This window comes from Eschrichtius robustus, chromosome 20 (assembly GCF_028021215.1).
Source record: "Eschrichtius robustus isolate mEscRob2 chromosome 20, mEscRob2.pri, whole genome shotgun sequence".
In the NCBI taxonomy this organism is placed as follows: Eukaryota; Metazoa; Chordata; class Mammalia; order Artiodactyla; family Eschrichtiidae; genus Eschrichtius; species Eschrichtius robustus.
Window position 1 is genome coordinate 37,885,607 of NC_090843.1, and position 19,495 is coordinate 37,905,101.

The following is a 19,495-nucleotide window of genomic DNA, read 5'->3' on the forward strand; positions in this document are numbered from 1 at the left end:
AGGTTCTGGAATCTGACAGTAGAACATTTTCTGCCTTTTCTTCCTAGCTAATTGACTATTACCCTAGTAACCCTAGATAGGCCTTCCAACCCTAGAGCTGAATTCAATATAATGCAACCCTAAAGGACGTGCTATATAAAGGGCAAAATATTCAAAAAAAGGGAGTTTTGTAATTTTTTTAAAATTTTAATTTCTTTCATTCTACTTTTTTATGATTTAACTTTTGAATACAAGTCTTCTTAAAGATATAGTCAGAACTTCTATGGCAGAAGTTAAGAATATTTTTTTAAATCTATAATCATATGTAAGGTATGGAGTAACTCTTTTTAAACAGCAGTTTCTGTGTTTTGGCACGTTTGAAGACAGCTGGAAGTCCTATATTCAAAAATGGTTTTAATGCACCAGTGAAGTAGACCTTAGACCATACTTTGCATCTGGAGTAAGACAGACTGGCCTCACATTGCTGTTCTCCAGCTTCGTAACCTTGGGCCACCAAGTTAACCTGCCCAGATTTGGGTTCTTTTAGAAAAATGAGGGTAATAATCGTAGGGATTTTATAAATATTAGTTGAACGGCCTAATGTATGTATACTGCTTAGCACAACACCCACTGTACCATAAATAAGCAGACAGCACTGAGCTTCATTTCATGCTTTATTCAAGTTCTCTTGGACCAGTAAAAGTATCTGCTCTGACCACTGTTTAGAAACACAACTGAGGTGAAGGGGGGAGAGTACCTTTTGCAGAATTCTTTTAACAGTTCCTTCTTTTCTAATGGCATCACTTTTATGTCTGGCAGAAATTGCAGGTGGAGCAAGTAATTTGTACCAGGAAAATACTCTTTCTAAATTAAAAAGATAAACTGCATTTGTTTTTTTTTTTTTTTTGAGATTCAAATGAAGGTCATATTTATTTTGCTTTAAATGGCCAAAAACATGTCTTTTAAAGTCACTTACCTAATTCATTAAAGTATTTTGTTTTGGAATCCTTCAGTGTATTCAAAAAAATCAGTTAAAAGTAAGTCTCTTCAGGGCTTCCCTGGTGGCGCAGTGGTTGAGAATCTGCCTGCTGATGCAGGGGACACGGGTTCGAGCCCTGGTCTGGGAAGATCCCACATGCCACAGAGCAACTGGGCCCGTGAGCCACAACTACTGAGCCTGCGCGTCTGGAGCCTGTGCTCCGCAACAAGAGAGGCCGCGATAGTGAGAGGCCCGCGCACCACGATGAAGAGTGGCCCCCCACTTGCCACAACTAGAGAAAGCCCTCGCACAGAAACGAAGACCCAACACAGCCATAAATTAAATTAAAAAAAAAAAACTAAGTCTCTTCAGACACCTTTAATAAATCTTTAAAGTTGTTTAAATAATATTTTTAAAGTATTTTTCTTCTACTCCAAAGAAATAAGCATTATTGCAGTAATTTCTTCTACTGTTTGGCTGTTTTATAGAAAAACTAAAATTAGAGCTAAGAAAATTCATTTGATTGCTTTTGTATGATCATACTTTTTAAAATGTCGTTGCTAGTGTGTACTTTGTATTCTGAGTTGTCTAGTTCTAAGAATTTGATTTAACAAACAGTTTAAAGAAAAAGTAGGTACCCATCTCTAGGCTAATCTGTGCATGCTACTTTACTTTATCTTAGGGATCCCGCCTTTCAGATGATTACAGTTACCAAGGAGACAGGTCTTGGTCTGAAGATCCTAGGAGGAATTAACCGGAATGAAGGTCCCTTGGTATATATTCAGGAAATCATTCCTGGAGGAGACTGTTGTAAGGTAAAAATGAAAATAAAAATAACCCTTCACCTAAAAGACAAAACCACTAGTGATGAGGTGTGTTTTCCTATATCATCAGTAAATTTTTATTTTTTTTTGTGATGGTGTATACATCTAGGAAGTAGAAAGAATTAACATTTTGACTAATAAGGCAGAGAAACATTTAAGCATTCATTAAGCTAAGGAAGAATAATCTCAAATTTTACTTTTTTTTTTTTTAACTTTTTAGTTTATATTGGAGTATAACCGATTAACAATGTTGTGATAATTTCAGGTGCACAGCAAAGCGACTTAGCTCTACAAGTACATGTATCCATTCTCCCCCAGACTCCCCTCCCTTCCAGGCTGCCACATAACATTGAGCAGAGTTCTCTGTGCTTTAAATATAGCAGTGTGTGCATGTCAATCCCAAACCCCTTAACTATAACTTCCCTCCACCCTTCTCCCCTGTAACCATAAGTTCATTCTCTAAGTCTGAGTCCGTTTCTGTTTTGTAAATACGTTCATTTGTATCATTTCTTTTTAGATTCTGCAAATAAGCAATATCATAAGATATTTCTCTTTCTCTTTCTGACTTACTTCACTCAGTATGACAATCTCTGTGTCCATCCATGTTGCTACAAATGACATTATTTCATTCTTTTTTATGGCTGAGTAATATTCCATTGTATATATGTACCACATCTTCTTTATCCATTCCTCTGTCGATGGACATTTAGGTTGCTTCCATGTCTTGGCTATTGTAAACAGTACTGCAATGAACATTGGGGTGCATGTATACTTTCTGACCATTTTTTTCTCCAGATATATGCCCAGGAGTGGGATTGCAGGGTCATATGTTAGCTCTATTTTTAGTTTTTTAAGGAACCTCCATGATGTTCCCTATAGTGGCTGTACCAGTTTATATTCCCACCAGCAGTGTAGGAGGGTTCCCTTCTCTCCACACCCTCTCCAGCATTTATTGTATGTGGATTTTTGATGATAGCCATTTTGACTGGTGTGAGGTGATATCTCACTGTAGTTTTGATTTGCATTTCTCTAATCATTAGTGATGTTGAATATTTTTTCATGTGCCTCTTGGCCATTCATATGTCTTCCTTGGAAAAATGTCTGTTTAGGTCTTCTGCCCATTTTTTCATTGGGTTGTTTGTTTTGATGATATTAAGCCACATGAGCTGTTTATAGATTTTGGAGGCTAATCCCTTGTCAGTCACATCATTTACAAGTATTTTCTCCCAGTCTGTGGGTTGTCTTTTCGTTTTGTTTATGGTTTCCTTTGCTATGCAAAAGCTTTTGAGTTTAATAGTTGCCATTTGTTTATTTTTGTTCTTATTTCCATTTCTCAGGGAGACAGATTGGAAAAAAATATTGCTGCGATTTATGTCAGAGAGTGTTCTGCCTATGTTTTCCTCTAGGAGTTTTATAGTGTCCAGTTTCACATTTAGGTCTTTAATCCAGTTTGAGCTTATTTTTGTGTATAGTGTTAAAGAATGATCTAATTTCATTTTTTTACCTGTGGCTGTCCAGTTTTCCCAACACCATTTGTTGAAGAGACTGTCTTTCCACCATTGTATAGTCTTGCCTCCTTTGTCATAGATTAATTGGCCATAGGTGTGTGGGTTTATTTCTGGGATTTCTATCCTGTTCCATTGATCTATAGTTCTGTTTTTGTGCCAGTACCATACTGTTTTGATGACTATAGCTTTTTAGTATAGTCTGAAGTCAGGGAGTCTGATTCCTCCAGCTCCATTTTTCTTTCTCAAGACTGCTTTGGCTTTTCAGGGTCTTTTGTGTCTCCATACAAATTTTAACATTTTTTGTTCTAGTTCTGTGAAAAATGACATTGGTAATTTGATAAGAATTGCATTGAATCTGTAGATTGCCTTGGGAAGTATAGTCATTTTGACAATATTGATTCTTCCAATCCAAGAACATGGTATATCTTTCCATCTGTTCGTGTCATCTGTGATTTCTTTCATCAGCGTCTTAAAGTTTTTGGAGTGCCGGTCTTTTGTCTCCTTAGGCAGGTTTATTCCTAGGTATTTTATTCTTTTTGATGCAATGGTAAATGGGATTGTTTCTTGAATTTCTCTTTCTGATCTTTCATTATTAGTGTATAGAAATGCAACAGATTTCTGTGTATTAATTTTGTAGCCTGCAAATTTACCAAGTTCCTTGGTGAGCTGTAGTAGTTTTCTGGTAATGTCTTTAGAATTTTCTATGTATAGTATCATGTCATCTGCAAACAGTGACATTTTCACTTCTTATTTTCCAATTTGGATTCCTTTTACTTCTTTTTCTTCTCTGATTGCTGTAGCTAGGACTTCCAAAACTATGTTGAATAAAAGTGGTGAGGGTGGGCATCCTTGTCTTGTTCCTGATCTTAGAGGAGATGCTTTCAACTTTTCACCATTGAGTATGATGCTCGATATGGGTTTGTAATATATGGCCTTTGTTATGTTGAGGTAGGTTCCCTCTATGCCCACTTTCTGGGAAGTTTTTATCATAAATCGGTGTTGAATTTTGTCAAAAGTTTTTTCCATCTATTGAGGTGATCGTATGGTTTTTATTCTTTACTTTGTTGGTGTGGTGTATGACGCTGATTGATTTGTGGATATTGAAAAATCCTTGCATTCCTGGGATAAATCCCACTTGATCATTGTGTATGATCCTTTTAATGTATTGTTGGATTCGAATTGCTACTATTTTGTTGAGGATTTTTGCATCTATGTTCATCAGTGATATTGGCCTGTAATTTTCTCTTTTAATGGTATCTTTGTCTTGTTTTGGTATCAGGGTGATGGTGACCTCATAGAATGAATTCAGGAGTTTTCCTTCCTCTGCCATTTTTTGGAAGAGTTTCAGAAGGATAGATGTTAGCTCTTCTCTAAATGTTTGATAGACTTTGCTTGTGAAGTCATCAGGTCCTGGACTTTTGTTTGTTGGGAGTTTTTTAATTACAGTTTCAATTTCAGTGCTTGTGATTGGTCTCTTCATATTTTCTAATTCTTCCTGGATCAGTCTTGGGAGACTGTACCTTTCTAAGAATTTGTCCATTCCTTCTAGGTTGTCCATTTTATTGGCATACTGTTACATATAGTAGTCTCTTATGATCCTTTGTATTTCTGTGGTGTCAGTTATAACTTCTCCATTTTCATTTCTAATTTTGTTAATTTGAGTCCTTTCCCTTTTTTTCTTTATTTTGTTTATCTTTTCAAACAACCAGCTTTTAGTTTCATTGATCTTTGCTATTGTCTTCCTTGTTTATTTATTTATTGCTGATCTGATCTTTATGATTCCTGCTCTGATCTTTATGATTTCTTTCCTTCTACTAACTTTCGGTTTTGTTTGTTTTTCTTTCTCTAGTTGCTTTAGGTATAAGGTTAGGTTGTTTATTTGAGATTTTTCTTGTTTCCTGAGGTAAGACTGTATTGCTGTAGACTTTCCTCTTAGAACTGCTTTTGCTGTATCCCATAGGTTTTGGATCGTTGTGCTTTCATTTCCATTTGTCTCTAGGTATTTTTTGATTTCCTCTTTGATTTCTTCAGTGATCCATTGGTTGTTTAGTAGCGTATTGTTTAGCCTTCACATGTTTGTGTTTTTTATAGTTTTTTGTTCTTATAGCTTATTGCTAATCTCATAGCACTGTGGTCAGAAAAGATTCTTGATATGATTTCAATTTTCTTAAATTTACAGAGGCTTGCTTTGTGGCCGAGGATGTGGTCAATCTTGGAGAATGTTCCGTGTGCACTTGAGAAGAATGTGTATTCTTCTGCTTTTGGGTAGAGTGCTCTATAAATATCAATTAAGTCCATCTGGTCTAACGTGTCATTTAAGGCCTGTGTTTCTTTATTGATTTTCTGTCTGGATGATCTGTCCATTGATGAAAGTGGGGTGTTAATGTCCCCCACTATTATTGTGTTACTGTCGATTACTCCCTTTATGGCTGTTAGTATTTGCCTTATATATTGAAGTGCTCCTATGTTGGGTGCATATATGTTTACAATTGCTATAACTTCTTCTTGGATTGATCCCTTGATTGTTATGTAGTGTCCTTCTTTGTCTCTTATAACAGTGTTTATTTTTAAGTCTATTTTTTTGGATATGAGTAGTGCTACTCCAGCTTTCTTTTGATTTCCATTTGCATGGAATACCTTCTTCCATCCCCTCACTTTCAATCTCTATGTGTCCCTAGGTCTGAAGTGGGTCCTTGTAGACAGCATATATACGGGTCTTGTTTTCATATCCATTCAGCCAGTCTATGTCTTTTGGCTTACTTAATCCATTTACATTTAAGGTAATTATTGATATGTGTGTTCCTATTGCCATTTTCTTAATTGTTTTGGGTTTGTTTTTGTAGGTCTTTTTTCTTTCCTTCCTCTTTTGTTCTCTTCTGATGATCATCTTTAGTGTTGTTTGGGTTGCTTTTTCTTTTTTTGTGTGTATCTATTGTAGTTTCTGGGTTTGCTGTTCCCATGAGGTTTTGATATAGTAGTCTATATGTGTACAAGGTTGCTTAACGTTGCTAGTCTTTTTCCTGCCTAGAGGAATTCCTTTAGCATTTGTTGCAAAGCTGGTCTGGTGGTGCTGAATTCTCTTAGCTTTTGCTTGTCTGTAAAGCTTTTGATTTCTCCATCAAATCTGAATGAGAGCCTTGCTGGGTAGAGTATTCTTGGTTGTAGGTTCTTCCCTTTCATCACTAAATATATCGTGCCACTCCCTTCTGGCTTTCAGAGTTTCTGCTGAGAAATCAGCTGTTAACCTTATGGGAGTTCCCTTATATGTTATTTGTCGTTTTTCCCTTGCTGCTTTTAATAATTTTTCATCTTTAATTTTTATCAATTTGATTACTATGTGTCTCAGCCTGTTTCTCCTTGGGTTTATCCTGCCTGGGACTCTCTGTGCTTCCTGGACTTGGGTGGCTATTTCCTTTCCCATGTTTGGGAAGTTTTCAACTATAATCTCTTCAAATATTTTCTCGGGTCCTTTCTCTCTCTCTTTTCCTTCTGGGACCCCCATAATCCAATGTTGGTGCGTTTAATGTTGTCCCAGAGGTCTCTTAGGCTGTCTTCATTTCTTTTCTTTCTTTTTTCCATATTCTGTTCCACAGCAATGATTTCCACCATTCTGTCTTCCAGGTCACTTATCCATTCTTCTGCCTCAGTTATTCTGCTATTGATTCCTTCTAGTGTAGTTTTCATTTCAGTTATTGTATTGTTCATCTCTGTTTGTTTGTTCTTTAATTCTTCTAGGTCTTTGTTAAACATTTCTTGCATCTTCTCGATCCTTGCCTCCATTCTTTTTCTGAGGTCCTGGATCATCTTCACTACCATTATTCTGAATTCTTTTTCTGGAAGGTTGCCTATCTCCACTTCATTTAGTTGTTTCTCTGGGGTTTTATCTTGTTCCTTCATCTGGGACATAATCCTCTGCCTTTTCATTTTGTTTATCTTTCTGTGATTGTGGTTTTTGTTCCACAGGCTGCAGGATTGTAGTTCTTCTTGCTTCTGCTGTCTGCCCTCTGGTGGATGAGGCTATCTAAGAGGCTTATGCAAGCTTCCTGATGGGAGGGACTGGTGGTGGGTCGAGCTGGCTGTTGCTCTGGTGGGCAGAGCTCAGTAAAACTTTAATCCACTTGTCAGCTGATGGGTGGGGCTGTGTCCCCTCCCTGTTGGTTGTTTGGCCTGAGGCGACCGAGCACTGGAGCCTACAGGCTCTATTTTGGGGCTAATGGCAGACTCCGGGAGGGCTCACGCCAATGAGTACTTCCCAAAACTTCTGCTGCCAGTGTCCTTGTCCCCGTGGTGAGCCACCGTCACTCCCCCGCCCCTTCAGGAGACCCTCCAACACTAGCAGGTAGGTCTGGTTCAGTCTCCTGTGGTGTCACTGCTCCTTCCCCCTGGGTCCTGGTGCACACAAGACTTTGTGTGTGCACTCCAAGAGTAGAGTCCCTGTTTCCCCCAGTCCTAAGTCCTGCAATCAAATCCTACTGGCCTTCAAAGTCTGATTCTCTGGGAATTCCTCCTCCCATTGCCAGACCCCCAGGGTGGGAAGCCTGATGTGGGACTCAGAGCCTCCACTCCAGTGCATGGACTTCTGTGGTATAATTGTTCTCCAGTTTGTGAGTCACCCACCCAGCAGTTATGGGATTTGATTTTATAATGATTGCACCCCTCCTATCATCTCACTGTGGCTTCTCCTTTGTCTTTGCATGTGGGGTATCTTTTTTGGTGAGTTCCCTTGTCTTCCTGTCGATGATTGTTCAGTAGTTAGTTGTGATTCCAGTGCTCTCACAAGAGGGAGTGAGCACACGTCCTCCTACTCCACCACCTTGAACCAATCTCAGTAAATTTTTAATATTAACTGAATATTCACTGTGACCATTTCTTAGTGAAAGATACAAAGGGATTAGAAGATAGACCTTTACACTCGTGGAGCTTTAACCTAACAAATGAGTAGGAAATAAATATGAAATAAATATGAAAGCAGATTTCAAGCTGTAAGTAAATGTTATATATTTTTAATTATATGCTGTTCAAATTTTATTTTAAGTCTGGCTGAGAGAGGTTATATTTGAAGACATGTTATCTATCCACTGCTCTGAGTTAGGGTTAAGTTAGATCAGTTAAAGTACTTCATTTAGCCTCTCCTAAATGCAAAACAAAACAAAACAAACAGAGCAAATAAAATCCACTCATTTCTGAATTTGCAGTAATTCTTGTTGAATTTGTTAATTATGTCAGTCACTAGTCGCCCATATGAGAAATTAGATTTAGAATTAAGACTAGAAAATATCTTTTTTTAGGAGTTAGAAAACCTTACTCTCCTCTTCACTGTAAGAAATATGTAAAACATGATTTCCTTTTTGCTCTGGTTGCTAGGAAGCTCAGATCCATATTTGAAGCACTTAGTTAACAAATTGGTTACTATATTTTCATGCTCATTTCTCTTGAATTTTATTTGCTATTTCTGTTTTACTAATGTGATTCTACATGTCTTTTGTTGAAAATTGCCTCCCTTTTTGGAGAGATGTAGGATATAAAGAATTTAATAAAACATTCTATTAATATCAAGCTATATAACATGAGAAGGGATCCTCTTATAAAGTCTGTTTATATTGTCGTTGTCCTTATTCTAGTTGTTTTGGTTGAATAAATAGTCCTACCCTTACCCCACCCCCGATTCCTACACCAAACACTGTTTAGCAAGCAGTTTGTTTATTCAATTGGATTTTTTTCCTTGTTAGAAAAAAAAAAATCAGTTTAACCAATAACTTCCAAAACAATAGATTTAAATTGTTTCAATCTTGCTGAGATAATGAGGTTTCTTCCAAATACACTTACCAAGTGGTAAGTATTATACAATAAGTACAGGGTATTATAATGATATAATTTTTGGCTATTGAATTTAATTTATTAACTAAATAAGAGCATACTTAAATGCTAAATTTAAACAAATTCAAACAAACAAAAAACAAAATTTTTCTTGTAAGAATTGAGATGTACTACTTTAGTTTTAAAGCTGAGATATGTCTGTGTGTGTGTGTGTGTGTGTGTGTGTGTGTGTGTGTATTCAGTATAGCTAAGGTATTTCTTAGACTATACTTGAAGTAATACAATAGATCATGGTACCTAAAAGTGAAAAGAGTTTACTTTTAAGACAAGCATCAATTTGTGCTTTTCTTACCCCATGAAAAATATTTGTAGTTAAAGTAATAAATTGATAGCAGTGGTGCTGAGTGACTCATCACCTGTCAATGATTACAGACTAAGAAATTATATCTATAATGTATATTTTCTCTTGTTGATTTTCTGAGAATTTCATTGTTTGAAAGTGTATTAGAAAGCAAAACCATGTAATGAAGTATATTTTATACTTACCACTAGAGAGCAGCACAGAGTTATTAATGTTTTTTGACAGTATTTGGTCATGTCCAAGAGAAGAAAACAGCCAAAATAGAGAAAGGTGTAGACAGAGAAGAATAAGTAGGTTTGCAGTGCTTACGTTTACTTTTGTGTTCTTCCTCAAGTTAGAGAGTTATGTACATATTTACTCTGCAAATACAAATTAATGCAATTTTACTTAAAAAAAAAATTTATGAATACTAATAATAGAATTTAATGTATTTTAAATACTGTGTTAGGTTTGTTAATAAACTTCTAATCTGTACAAAATTTATGCAGGTGTTTTCATGGAATAGGTAACACAGGCTCATAGGGTATCCTTATTAAGTTGATGAACTGAGCAACTGTTAATATTTTTTAAATGCCTATGAGTGCTTTCACTTGCTGTAATTTTATTTTAACATTATATTGTTTCAGAACTAATAATCTAGGCAATCTCAAGTTTATAGATGGATTATATTTCATGTATATTCCCAAACTTTATAGATAGGGAATTATTGGAACGCAGGAGTTATCTTTAATTAACCATGGTTAGCTCCTCCCCTTTATCCCAATACACACACAAAAGTATTTTTCCTCCTGGAAGATATGAAATACAATACTGGTTCAGTAATCAAAATGGTCCTGTCTCTTTGAAAAACGTATTCTGAGTTCAAACTTGGAACATCTTGACACGTTTTGCTAGTTCAAGTAGGAAAGAAGATTCTCCCAGCTCTAAGAGCTAGAGGTAGCCTATAGGTTGGGAACAAATATACTAGGTACTGATTTAAAGGAAATATGGAATATGGGACCTCCAAGGTCCTTTTCACCCCACCAGCCAATCTGATATCAGTTTGGAGTCTCAGTGTTAAATCTTAGATCTTTTTTTGGATGGGACACTCCTTTGACCTTCATACCCACATATCCAATTGCCTGATCAACATTTCCACTTGGATCTCTTAAAGGCATCTCAAATGCAACATGTCTGAGGCAGGACTCATGATAGTCACATCACACCTTCATCTACCCATTTCTTCCCAGACAGACCTCTTTCCAGTGTTCCCAATCTCTGTGAATGACACCTTCCAATAGCACAAAGTCAGAAAACCTAACAGCATCCTAACTACTTCCTCTCCCTTAACACCCATATCCAATTCCTTAGTACATACTGTTGACTGTTCTACTCTCTTAATAGCTCTTGAACCCATCAGTCTTCTTGATCTCCACTGCCATCACCATTGCTTAAACTATCATCAGTTTTTATCAGACCTCACAATAGCTTTGGCTGCTCTTATGCACCATTCCTATTTCCCTCCCAGCTATCCTACTAATACTTACTTGCCTACAAGGCTCTGTATTATGTGACTTCTGCCCTCTACTTCTCTGACTCTCCATCCCCACCTATGCTTTCAGAGTAGCATTCCTTCAGCCCCTGGAAGGGGCCTGGTTCTTTCTCATCTTATATGCTGCTCCCTCTGACTGAGAACAGCTCCCCCCATTACTTTCAAATATCAATTCAAAGACCACTTACAGAGAGAGGTATTCCTTGTGCTTCCCCCATCCCAAGTCTAGGCCAGGTTGTTTTCCTGTCTGTGCACCTTTCCTTCATATCACCTGTCTGTGCCTGTTTCTTTCCTTCTCAGTTTGTGATCATACATCAGTATCTGTGATTGTTTTACCAACTCTGCCTGAACCACAAGTCTCAGATTATTTCCTAAGTGCAAGGATTGCATGTATAATTGGCAGCATTTTTTCACTGGAACTGGGACCAAGGATTTTTGGCTAGTTAGGACAAAAGCCTCTGGATGGCAGGGGGTAAAGAAACCAATCCATTGGTGGGAGCTAAAGCAGTAGCAGCCAAGAGGCTTCACTTTAAGATGTCACTCACTTTTCTCCTTTGCCATTATTATTTGTGTTAGAGCCACCTTAATTTCCTCAAAGTGTTTCCTGGGCCTTATTCATTTATTGTGGACCTATTGTATACCTGGCACTATGCTCAGAGATATAACCATGAAAAGGACATAGTTCTGGTCAACTGAAAGAATCAATGCTGCTAATTTGGGAGTTGCTGAATTAATATACTCCAATGGAAAAAAAAAAGATATGTAAACAAATAAGGACAGTACAGAGTAAGTGCAATAATATAGATAAGTAAAAGTACTTTTGGAGCGAAGAGAAGGGGACAATTAAGTAAATCTAGGGAGATGGAGAAAACTTACAGCAGAAATAATGTTTGAATTTGGTTGTGAAGTTTAAATGAGAGTTCATCAGACAGAGAAGTGGCAAGGTGTGTTGTGGCATTCTAGATAGGAATTAATATGTGTAAGTGCATTAAAGTTTGAAAGACCGTGGCTGGTTTGAAGAACATTTTCTGAGAATAGAATGAAGAATTTATATGCTGAGGAGGGAAGGTAGATGATGAGGCTAGAAAAAGTAGGTTGCAGCTGGTTTGTTGTGCTACGTTTGGGAAGTTCAGGAGTTTCAACTTTTCCCACCAGTGGGCAGTCATAAAGGGTTCTTAATTTGAGGAGTGGGAGGATTAAATTTGCTATTACTGTAAAAATTGCCTGCAACAGATATGGGATTCTGATTCAACTCACTTCAATTTAACACCTACAATGTGCTAGGATTTTATATACGTTATTTATCACAGCAACCTTGTGCAATAGGTACTTATCCCCACCTCACAGCTAAAAAAAATGAGTCTCATGGAGATTAAACAAATTGCCTAAATTCACGTTAATAACTGGTATTAAAAAAGTGATACCTCCATTGACTTTCATCCTTTATGAAAGTATGGGAAAGGAATCCAAAGGCTTGTAGGAGCATTCCTTAATATTTAGGAATAATGAGTTAGAATCAAGCTGTATATATGGTTATGGTAACACATTATTTAGAAAACTGTAATGGTCATTATAATCTGAAATGGACAGTGTTGGCAGCTTTTAATGGAAGTATTCAAGTGTTCAAGAATACATTATTATTTCAACATCTTTATAAATGTCAATGTGAAAGAATTCAGACTGAAGTTAGGTGTGTGAAAGTGCTTGGCACCTTGCCTGTCGTGTTGTGTAGTTGCTCAGTAAGTGCTGAATCAGAATCTAGACAGTGTGGAAGAGGCCTCTCTGAAGTTACTATCTTCACAGACACATTAATCCAGCTGGGGAAGAATTCACTGGCTTTGAATGCCAGACTTTTACAGAAATAGCTTTGTTTTAGTTTGCAGGTTCTGACTTTTAAACAGGTTCAGAAATTCACATGATCAGCTAAGATCTTATTCTAGGAGGCAAAGAAAAAAAAAAACTGCTGTGAGTACGTTTTAGAAACGAAAATATATATAAACACCAGAAACCACAGTCAGAGACTTTCTTCTTCTTCTCTTCTTTGATTCTTGTCTTCCTGGAAAATGCTACTTCAGTACATGGGTGTACTTTAATATGTGTTAAATTGCCTTACTGAGAACTTTTTCCTCTGTATGGCTAATACTGTGCGGCCCAAGAGGCGAATGTGGGAGGCTTCTGTTTTCTGAAGGCTTTTTCTCCGTAATGCTGTCAACCAACTGTGGTTTCTATAAGATACATGGATAGAGGAGCTGTCTGCGACAATTTAGAATTTAGTTCCGTGTTCCCTGTAGATGAGATTGTGCACCTCCCTTATCCCCTTCCTTCGCTTTCTCTCGTTGTTTATGAACATCTAGCTAGCAGGTTGTGGAGCTCAAATTTGAATTCAAATCTATCTGGTTGCCACACCTCGTGCTCTTTTTTCCTCATCAGTCCACTGCCTCTGCAGACTGCTGCCCAACTAGAAGAGGTGCCATCTGGCTTATAGTCCTCATTATAGAATTTTCCCTTTTCAAGGAAGTTCAATAAAAGGCAGTTTAATACCAAGAATATTTAGATTAAAACAAAATAACCTAATATTTACTGTCCACCACACCAATTCTAAAAGAACCTTTTTTCCTTTGTCAGTGTCCTTTAAATGCTTTGCTCCAATGAAGCAGGGCTTTCTTCATTTTTCCCTTTCTTTCCTCAAATTATTTCCAGGCTTTGGGACATAAATCAATAGTAGAATAGTCATTAAATTTCAGTTATAATCTACCTTATTAAGCTGATTCTAATGAGGAATTTTTTTTGCAGATCCCAAATGGTCTAGAGCTGGATTTAACAATGACATTTATTTAATTTTATTTATTTATTTATTTTAAAATTAGATTTTAAGAACCTCTATTTGGCCCTCACTTCCAATGCCAGTTTTGGAATATAGATCCAAAATAAAATTCATCTGGTTAGGAACATTGTTGAGGCAAATGTCATGAGCTTTCTTTTTATTTTGATGGGCTGGAAAATTTCTTTTCTTTTTAATAATATAATATTTTATGCATACAAAAGGATATCGGAACGTATATCTAACTTATGAAGAATAATAATGAAACAAACGCCTATGAATCCACTTAGAGTTCACCATTTGACTTATGAAGTAGAAAATTTTACTATTAAGGCTTCCTATATGTTTTCCCCCCACCCCATTGCATTCCCCACCCTCCCTCTCAGAAATAAGCACTCTCCAGAATTTTGTTCTTCCTTAACTTTTATTAGCCTTATCGTTTTGCATGTGGCAAAAAGGTTGTTTTTGTTTGTTACCATTTCACTTTAACCTGAGGGAATGACTTATCCTCAAACTAATACTTAGCATATTAAATTGCGAGCTCTTGTACCTAAGTTTCTAAGTATAGTCTGAGTATAATTGATTTAAATGCATATGTAACCAAAGTCTGTCATAAGACTTGGGCCCAGGTAATACAGAACTGTGTTTATAAAATCTTACAAAATCAGCTCTTTCATTTTACTGGACATGTAGGATCCATATGGTAGATACTTTCTCCATATTGCTTAGCCTTTTCCAGCATTACTATTGTGTTTTATTCCCCACATATCTATCAAATGGAAGGAGAAAAAATAAATCACCTGTGAATATAGCAATTGTGTGTTCTCTGACTTTGCTAATTATGTTTAATCACATACCTATAAAATCCTAATTAGTTTTCAAATTTTATATATTTAAAAATCAAATTGCCTTTTTGGATTTTTTTATGTTTATATTTCAGAAGGGTCATAGGATCATTATGCATTTAGATTATAATATCTTTCATTACACAGTATTTGAAATAACATGTTCCCATAAAAATTCTTGATAAATATTTTATATTTATTTTGCTTTCCTGTATACTCAGTATTCAGTGTGAGAGATAATAGTAAAGGTCTTTTTTTAAAAAAGTATTGTTATTTAAAAGTAAAGTAACCGTAAATCACCATTATTATATATTATATACGTTTTTTACATATAATGCAGTTCAGACCAAAGATCAGTTATTCAGGGATATATCAATATTGTATCAGACTTTCAAACAGAGGGGTCTCATAACATGGACCTTTTTTATAACTCCAGTTGATTCTTTTCATCAAGGAAGTGTGGGAAATAATACTTAGGTAATGTTTACAGTATGAAAACAAAAACAGTAAGTGCAGAAGCTATCCCAGGGATAGCTTGGGGTCAAAGGCCTGCAGATACCTGAACTCTTCCTACTTCCCCATCCTCATTTCTCATGATTTCTGGCTCACACTTTTTAATTGAGCACTGTGTGGATGGCTATAGTCCCCTGCACACTATATGTTGCTTCTCATCTCTGTGTCTTTATCCTGCTACCTCCTTGATGGTAATACGTTTCTTCTTTACCTCCTTCCATCCCCTTATCTTCACCATCTCTTTTCCCTGGTTAATCCTATTAATTAAAACTTATTTTATACATACTAGATAAGACTTTTTAAAAGATCTTTCCTTGAATTTGTGGAATTTACTTAAATACCATCAAGGGTGAAAATGCTTTTTAACCATATAAGCTTCTTCCCTAGTTATAGAAATAATGCTTTCTGTGTTTGTACTAATGATAAATGGAGAAGCATCTTAAGAGCTGAAAATGAAGAGAGCTCATTCTTCTTTTCCAGTCTGAATTAAAAGAAAAGGCAAATGAAGACTGAGAAAACTTGCCTAACATGTACATTAAATTTTGTAACTTTTGTGCTTTGTCTTACTCAGTTAGGCTAGTTATAGGCAGAGCCAGGACTTGACAAAGACAATGCCAGGCAGCCAATTAGAATTGGTCGTTATTAGTAGGATGTGAATAAAGCTACCTGTCCAACCAACTGGGCCTGAGTCACAGGAGGGACAGCAGATCCAGTGAAGAAGATGTTTCACCATGAACAGAAATGTGGGTAGAATCAGTATAATTAAGATCCTTGACTGAATTTTTAAAAATTCTAACTGTGGAATAACTCAGTGTTTGGTGGGATGAAAGATAAAGGAATTCCCAGAAACTGAAGTGAATGAGGCTTATATTCTGAAATATACCAGAATTATTTAGCCTACTTTATCACATTCAGAGCTGTGTTTGTCTCATACAACTGACCTTTTAAAACAGGCCTCTTTCCTAGTGTACCAGACTATGTCTTCATATATTCAGGATTCCTTAGCCTGAGAGTTTATTCAAGGAGTACGTGAACATTTCCATTTCATTCATGTATATTACCAAACCAGACTTTAATCAAAACATTTTGCTGTTGAGGTTCTTTGTCTAAAATTTTCTTTTTACTCTTTTCTTTAAGTCATTCTTTACTAAAACTGTGCTTTGCTTTAATTGCATCAATTAATTTTTTAAGAAACACCTTAATCAGTTTCTTTACAAATGTTACTATTTTTGTTAGGATGGACGTTTGAAGCCAGGAGATCAACTTGTCTCAATAAACAAGGAGTCTATGATTGGTGTATCATTTGAAGAAGCAAAAAGCATAATTACCAGAGCCAAGTTGAGGTAACTATTCTAGCTGTAAGATAGAATGAGTCATTTAGCATGTCTCCCTAAAAATAGAAATTTAAGTTGTCCTAGTACTTTAGACCCAGAAGAAGTATTTTTTGATAATATATGAAACATTATCTTAGAATTCAATTGCACTATATCCATAAAGTGATTTCTTTTTAATGCTAGGTCAGAATCTGCTTGGGAGATAGCATTCATAAGACAGAAATCTCACAGCAGTCATTTAGAAAATCCATCGTGTTCATCCCTTTTACAAGCTACAGGAGAATATGGACCTCAAGCCTCAAAATTTAGTCTTCTTTCTTCTCCCTCTGAAATACTAATTCCAAAGACCTCATCCACTCCCAAATCTACAGATACCATTTTACCTTCTTTTACGATAAATCAGGTAATCTTAAATTTCTCTATTCATGTAGTCCACAAATCCCCTATGTGTCATTATGTTTGTCATATACATATAGAATTATAATTTTGGTAATATAGTTTATTAACAAATTGGTATTTCCTTGAAAGATCTTTTCTTTGTTTAAGATTTTTATGCTATGCTGTCAATAAATACAATTTTTCAAGTCAATATATTCTTTGTCCAGAAAATCATGATCAGGAATGGCATCACAAAGGTATGCCTAGATATCACTCAAAACTATGATATGGAATGTTATATTTATTTTCAGATAGTCTCTAAGGGAATGACTGTAATTACTAATTGCTACAGTGCCATAAATAATGAGTTATAAAATAGAGTATATACTCTATAAAACAAACTTGAAAATCAGGTAGGCTTTTAGTCAGTGCAATAAAACTCATCAAAGGTAACTTCAGTTTCAGGTCCATGCTAATCAGATACAGAGTTTAAGATTTTCTCTTGGCCCTTTATACTTTCTCATTTGGGGTTATAATACCTTTTCAGAGACACAGTGCATAGCCTTATAGTTTGTTGTCCTTGGATATGGTAGAGCTGAAAGCAGTTGTTACTTTCATTCTGAATTGCTTTGTTTGAAGATGAATATACCAAAATTTTAAAGGTTTTATATTTGGGGGACTATTGCTTTAATCTCTTTAATCATTCTTTTTATGTTAATGTGAGCTTCTCGTCTGGTTTTTGACCTACTTTAGAAAATGACATTTCAGGTTCCTCATTTTCTTTCATCGATAAAAACTGGATACAAGAAAACAGAACAGATTCCAATTACTTCTTCAGACAACAGCCCTACAGATATGCCTAATACAGGTAAATGCACATTTAATTCCTCTTTCCTGTTATTTTTTTCAATTACTCTCTCAATGAGGAGTACATAATGTGACTTAAAAGACTTTAAAGAAGGGTGCATTATGCCTTTTTCCTTCATTGAATAAAAGAGCAAAATGAATCCATTGTGCAGTGGTCCCTGTTAGATTATGACTTTTATTGGAAATTTTCCTGAAAAAAGGGTTGAAATTTTAAAAGATGCATTATCATCGCAGTGTCTATGAAGCTGTAATAATCAATGAACTGTTGAAACCAAATAATGAAAACTCTTCTATAACTCAAGATTAGGCTGCCTTGCCCTTTTAGTGAAATCCTCGCGAGGTATATTAAATGCACCTTTCAGAGAAATTATAGAAGGGAGCATAGCTTAAGAAAAGAAGTATGTTTTGTTTTTCTTGGAAGAGATTATATAGATATAAATTAGAAAGAACATCAGTATTGTGAATTCAATATTACTGGTTCTTAATTAGCATGAAATGATTTATTGACTTTTCAAAACAGTAAAGGATTAATTGTGTAAGCTACCCATAAAAAAAGGATTTTTATCAATCTGTAAAGTGTTTGTAGGCTCAAATATCAAGAAAAAATTCCTTCCCTTAAATTATCTACAAAATGTAAAGGGAACAACAATAAAAACAAACACACAAACAAACAAAACTATACTTATTGAAAGGAAGAGTTAATTACATGTCTAAATTATAAAGCAAATTGTTACTCGTATACTTTAATTTTTAATAGCATTGTGTAAATCAAAACTGCAAAATAAGGAAGAGTTAGTAGAAATTATTAAGAAATTATTAAGAAATTATTAAGACACTATTGTCTTAGTCTGTGTGGGTTACTATAACAAAATACCACAGAATGGGTGGCTTATAAATAACAAACATTTCTCACAGTTCTGGAGGCTGGAAGTCCAGGATCATGGTGCCAGCATGGTCTGGGTGAGAGCTTCCTTGTGGTTGCAGACTTCTTATTGTGTCCTCACATGGTGGAAAGGTCTAGGGAGCACTGTGGGGCCTCTTTTGTAATAACACTAATCCCATTCGTGAGGGCTCCACCTTCATGCTCTAAGCACCTCCCAAAGTCCCCAACTCCTAATACCATGATGTTGAGGGTTAAGATTTCAACGTATGAATTTCGGGTAGACACAAACATTCAGACCATAGCACATAGCTCCTATACTTAACAGGAAATTATAGTGAATTCCATACTAGTTGCTCTGATTTGGAGCAATATTTACCAGTGGGTTAGGAACAATCTTTAGCCATCAATTGTATGCCTTTTCACTTAGTGGGATTTGTTGACCCTTAGAAACTTTATCAGTATTATTTACTTTACATAATTAATTTTCATTCTCTTGATATATTGTTTTTATTTTAAACTGGGAACCCATGTGAGAAAAAGAAGATAGATGAAAGAAGCAAACGATGGTGAGGAGGCATTTATGTAACTTGTTTTTAATTTTGAAAGCAATTAAACTACTTAATGCCTCTTTTAGCCAATTTATTTACTCAGTAAGTATTTACTGAGTATGTCATGTGCGTCATAGTTCGGTAGGAAGTATGAAGGAACTGGGATTTTTTTCCATGAGATACTTAATAGTATATTGTGAAATAAAATATGGGATTAAAAACCTTCATTATTCAGATTAGAAAGCACATATATGTGTGTGTTTATTTATGTGTGTGCGTGTGTGATTATTTTATTGAATAAATACTC

The 19,495-nt window shown here is 35.7% G+C and overlaps 1 protein-coding gene across 5 annotated transcripts in view; it reads left to right on the plus strand.

Annotated features, from left to right (window-relative positions):
- Nucleotides 1–19,495, plus strand: part of STXBP4 (syntaxin binding protein 4) — a 187,096-nt gene that overhangs the window by 21,889 nt on the left and 145,712 nt on the right. For 4 of the 5 annotated variants that reach the window (XM_068531867.1, XM_068531864.1, XM_068531869.1 and 1 more), the window contains 4 exons: nucleotides 1,641–1,773; nucleotides 16,415–16,521; nucleotides 16,696–16,915; nucleotides 17,644–17,758. In XM_068531867.1, coding sequence (XP_068387968.1) covers nucleotides 1,657–1,773; nucleotides 16,415–16,521; nucleotides 16,696–16,915; nucleotides 17,644–17,758 — 559 coding nt within the window. In that variant the 5' untranslated portion in view covers nucleotides 1,641–1,656. The remainder of the gene's footprint in view (nucleotides 1–1,640; nucleotides 1,774–16,414; nucleotides 16,522–16,695; nucleotides 16,916–17,643; nucleotides 17,759–19,495) is intronic. The other variant, XM_068531865.1, reaches the window with a different exon arrangement.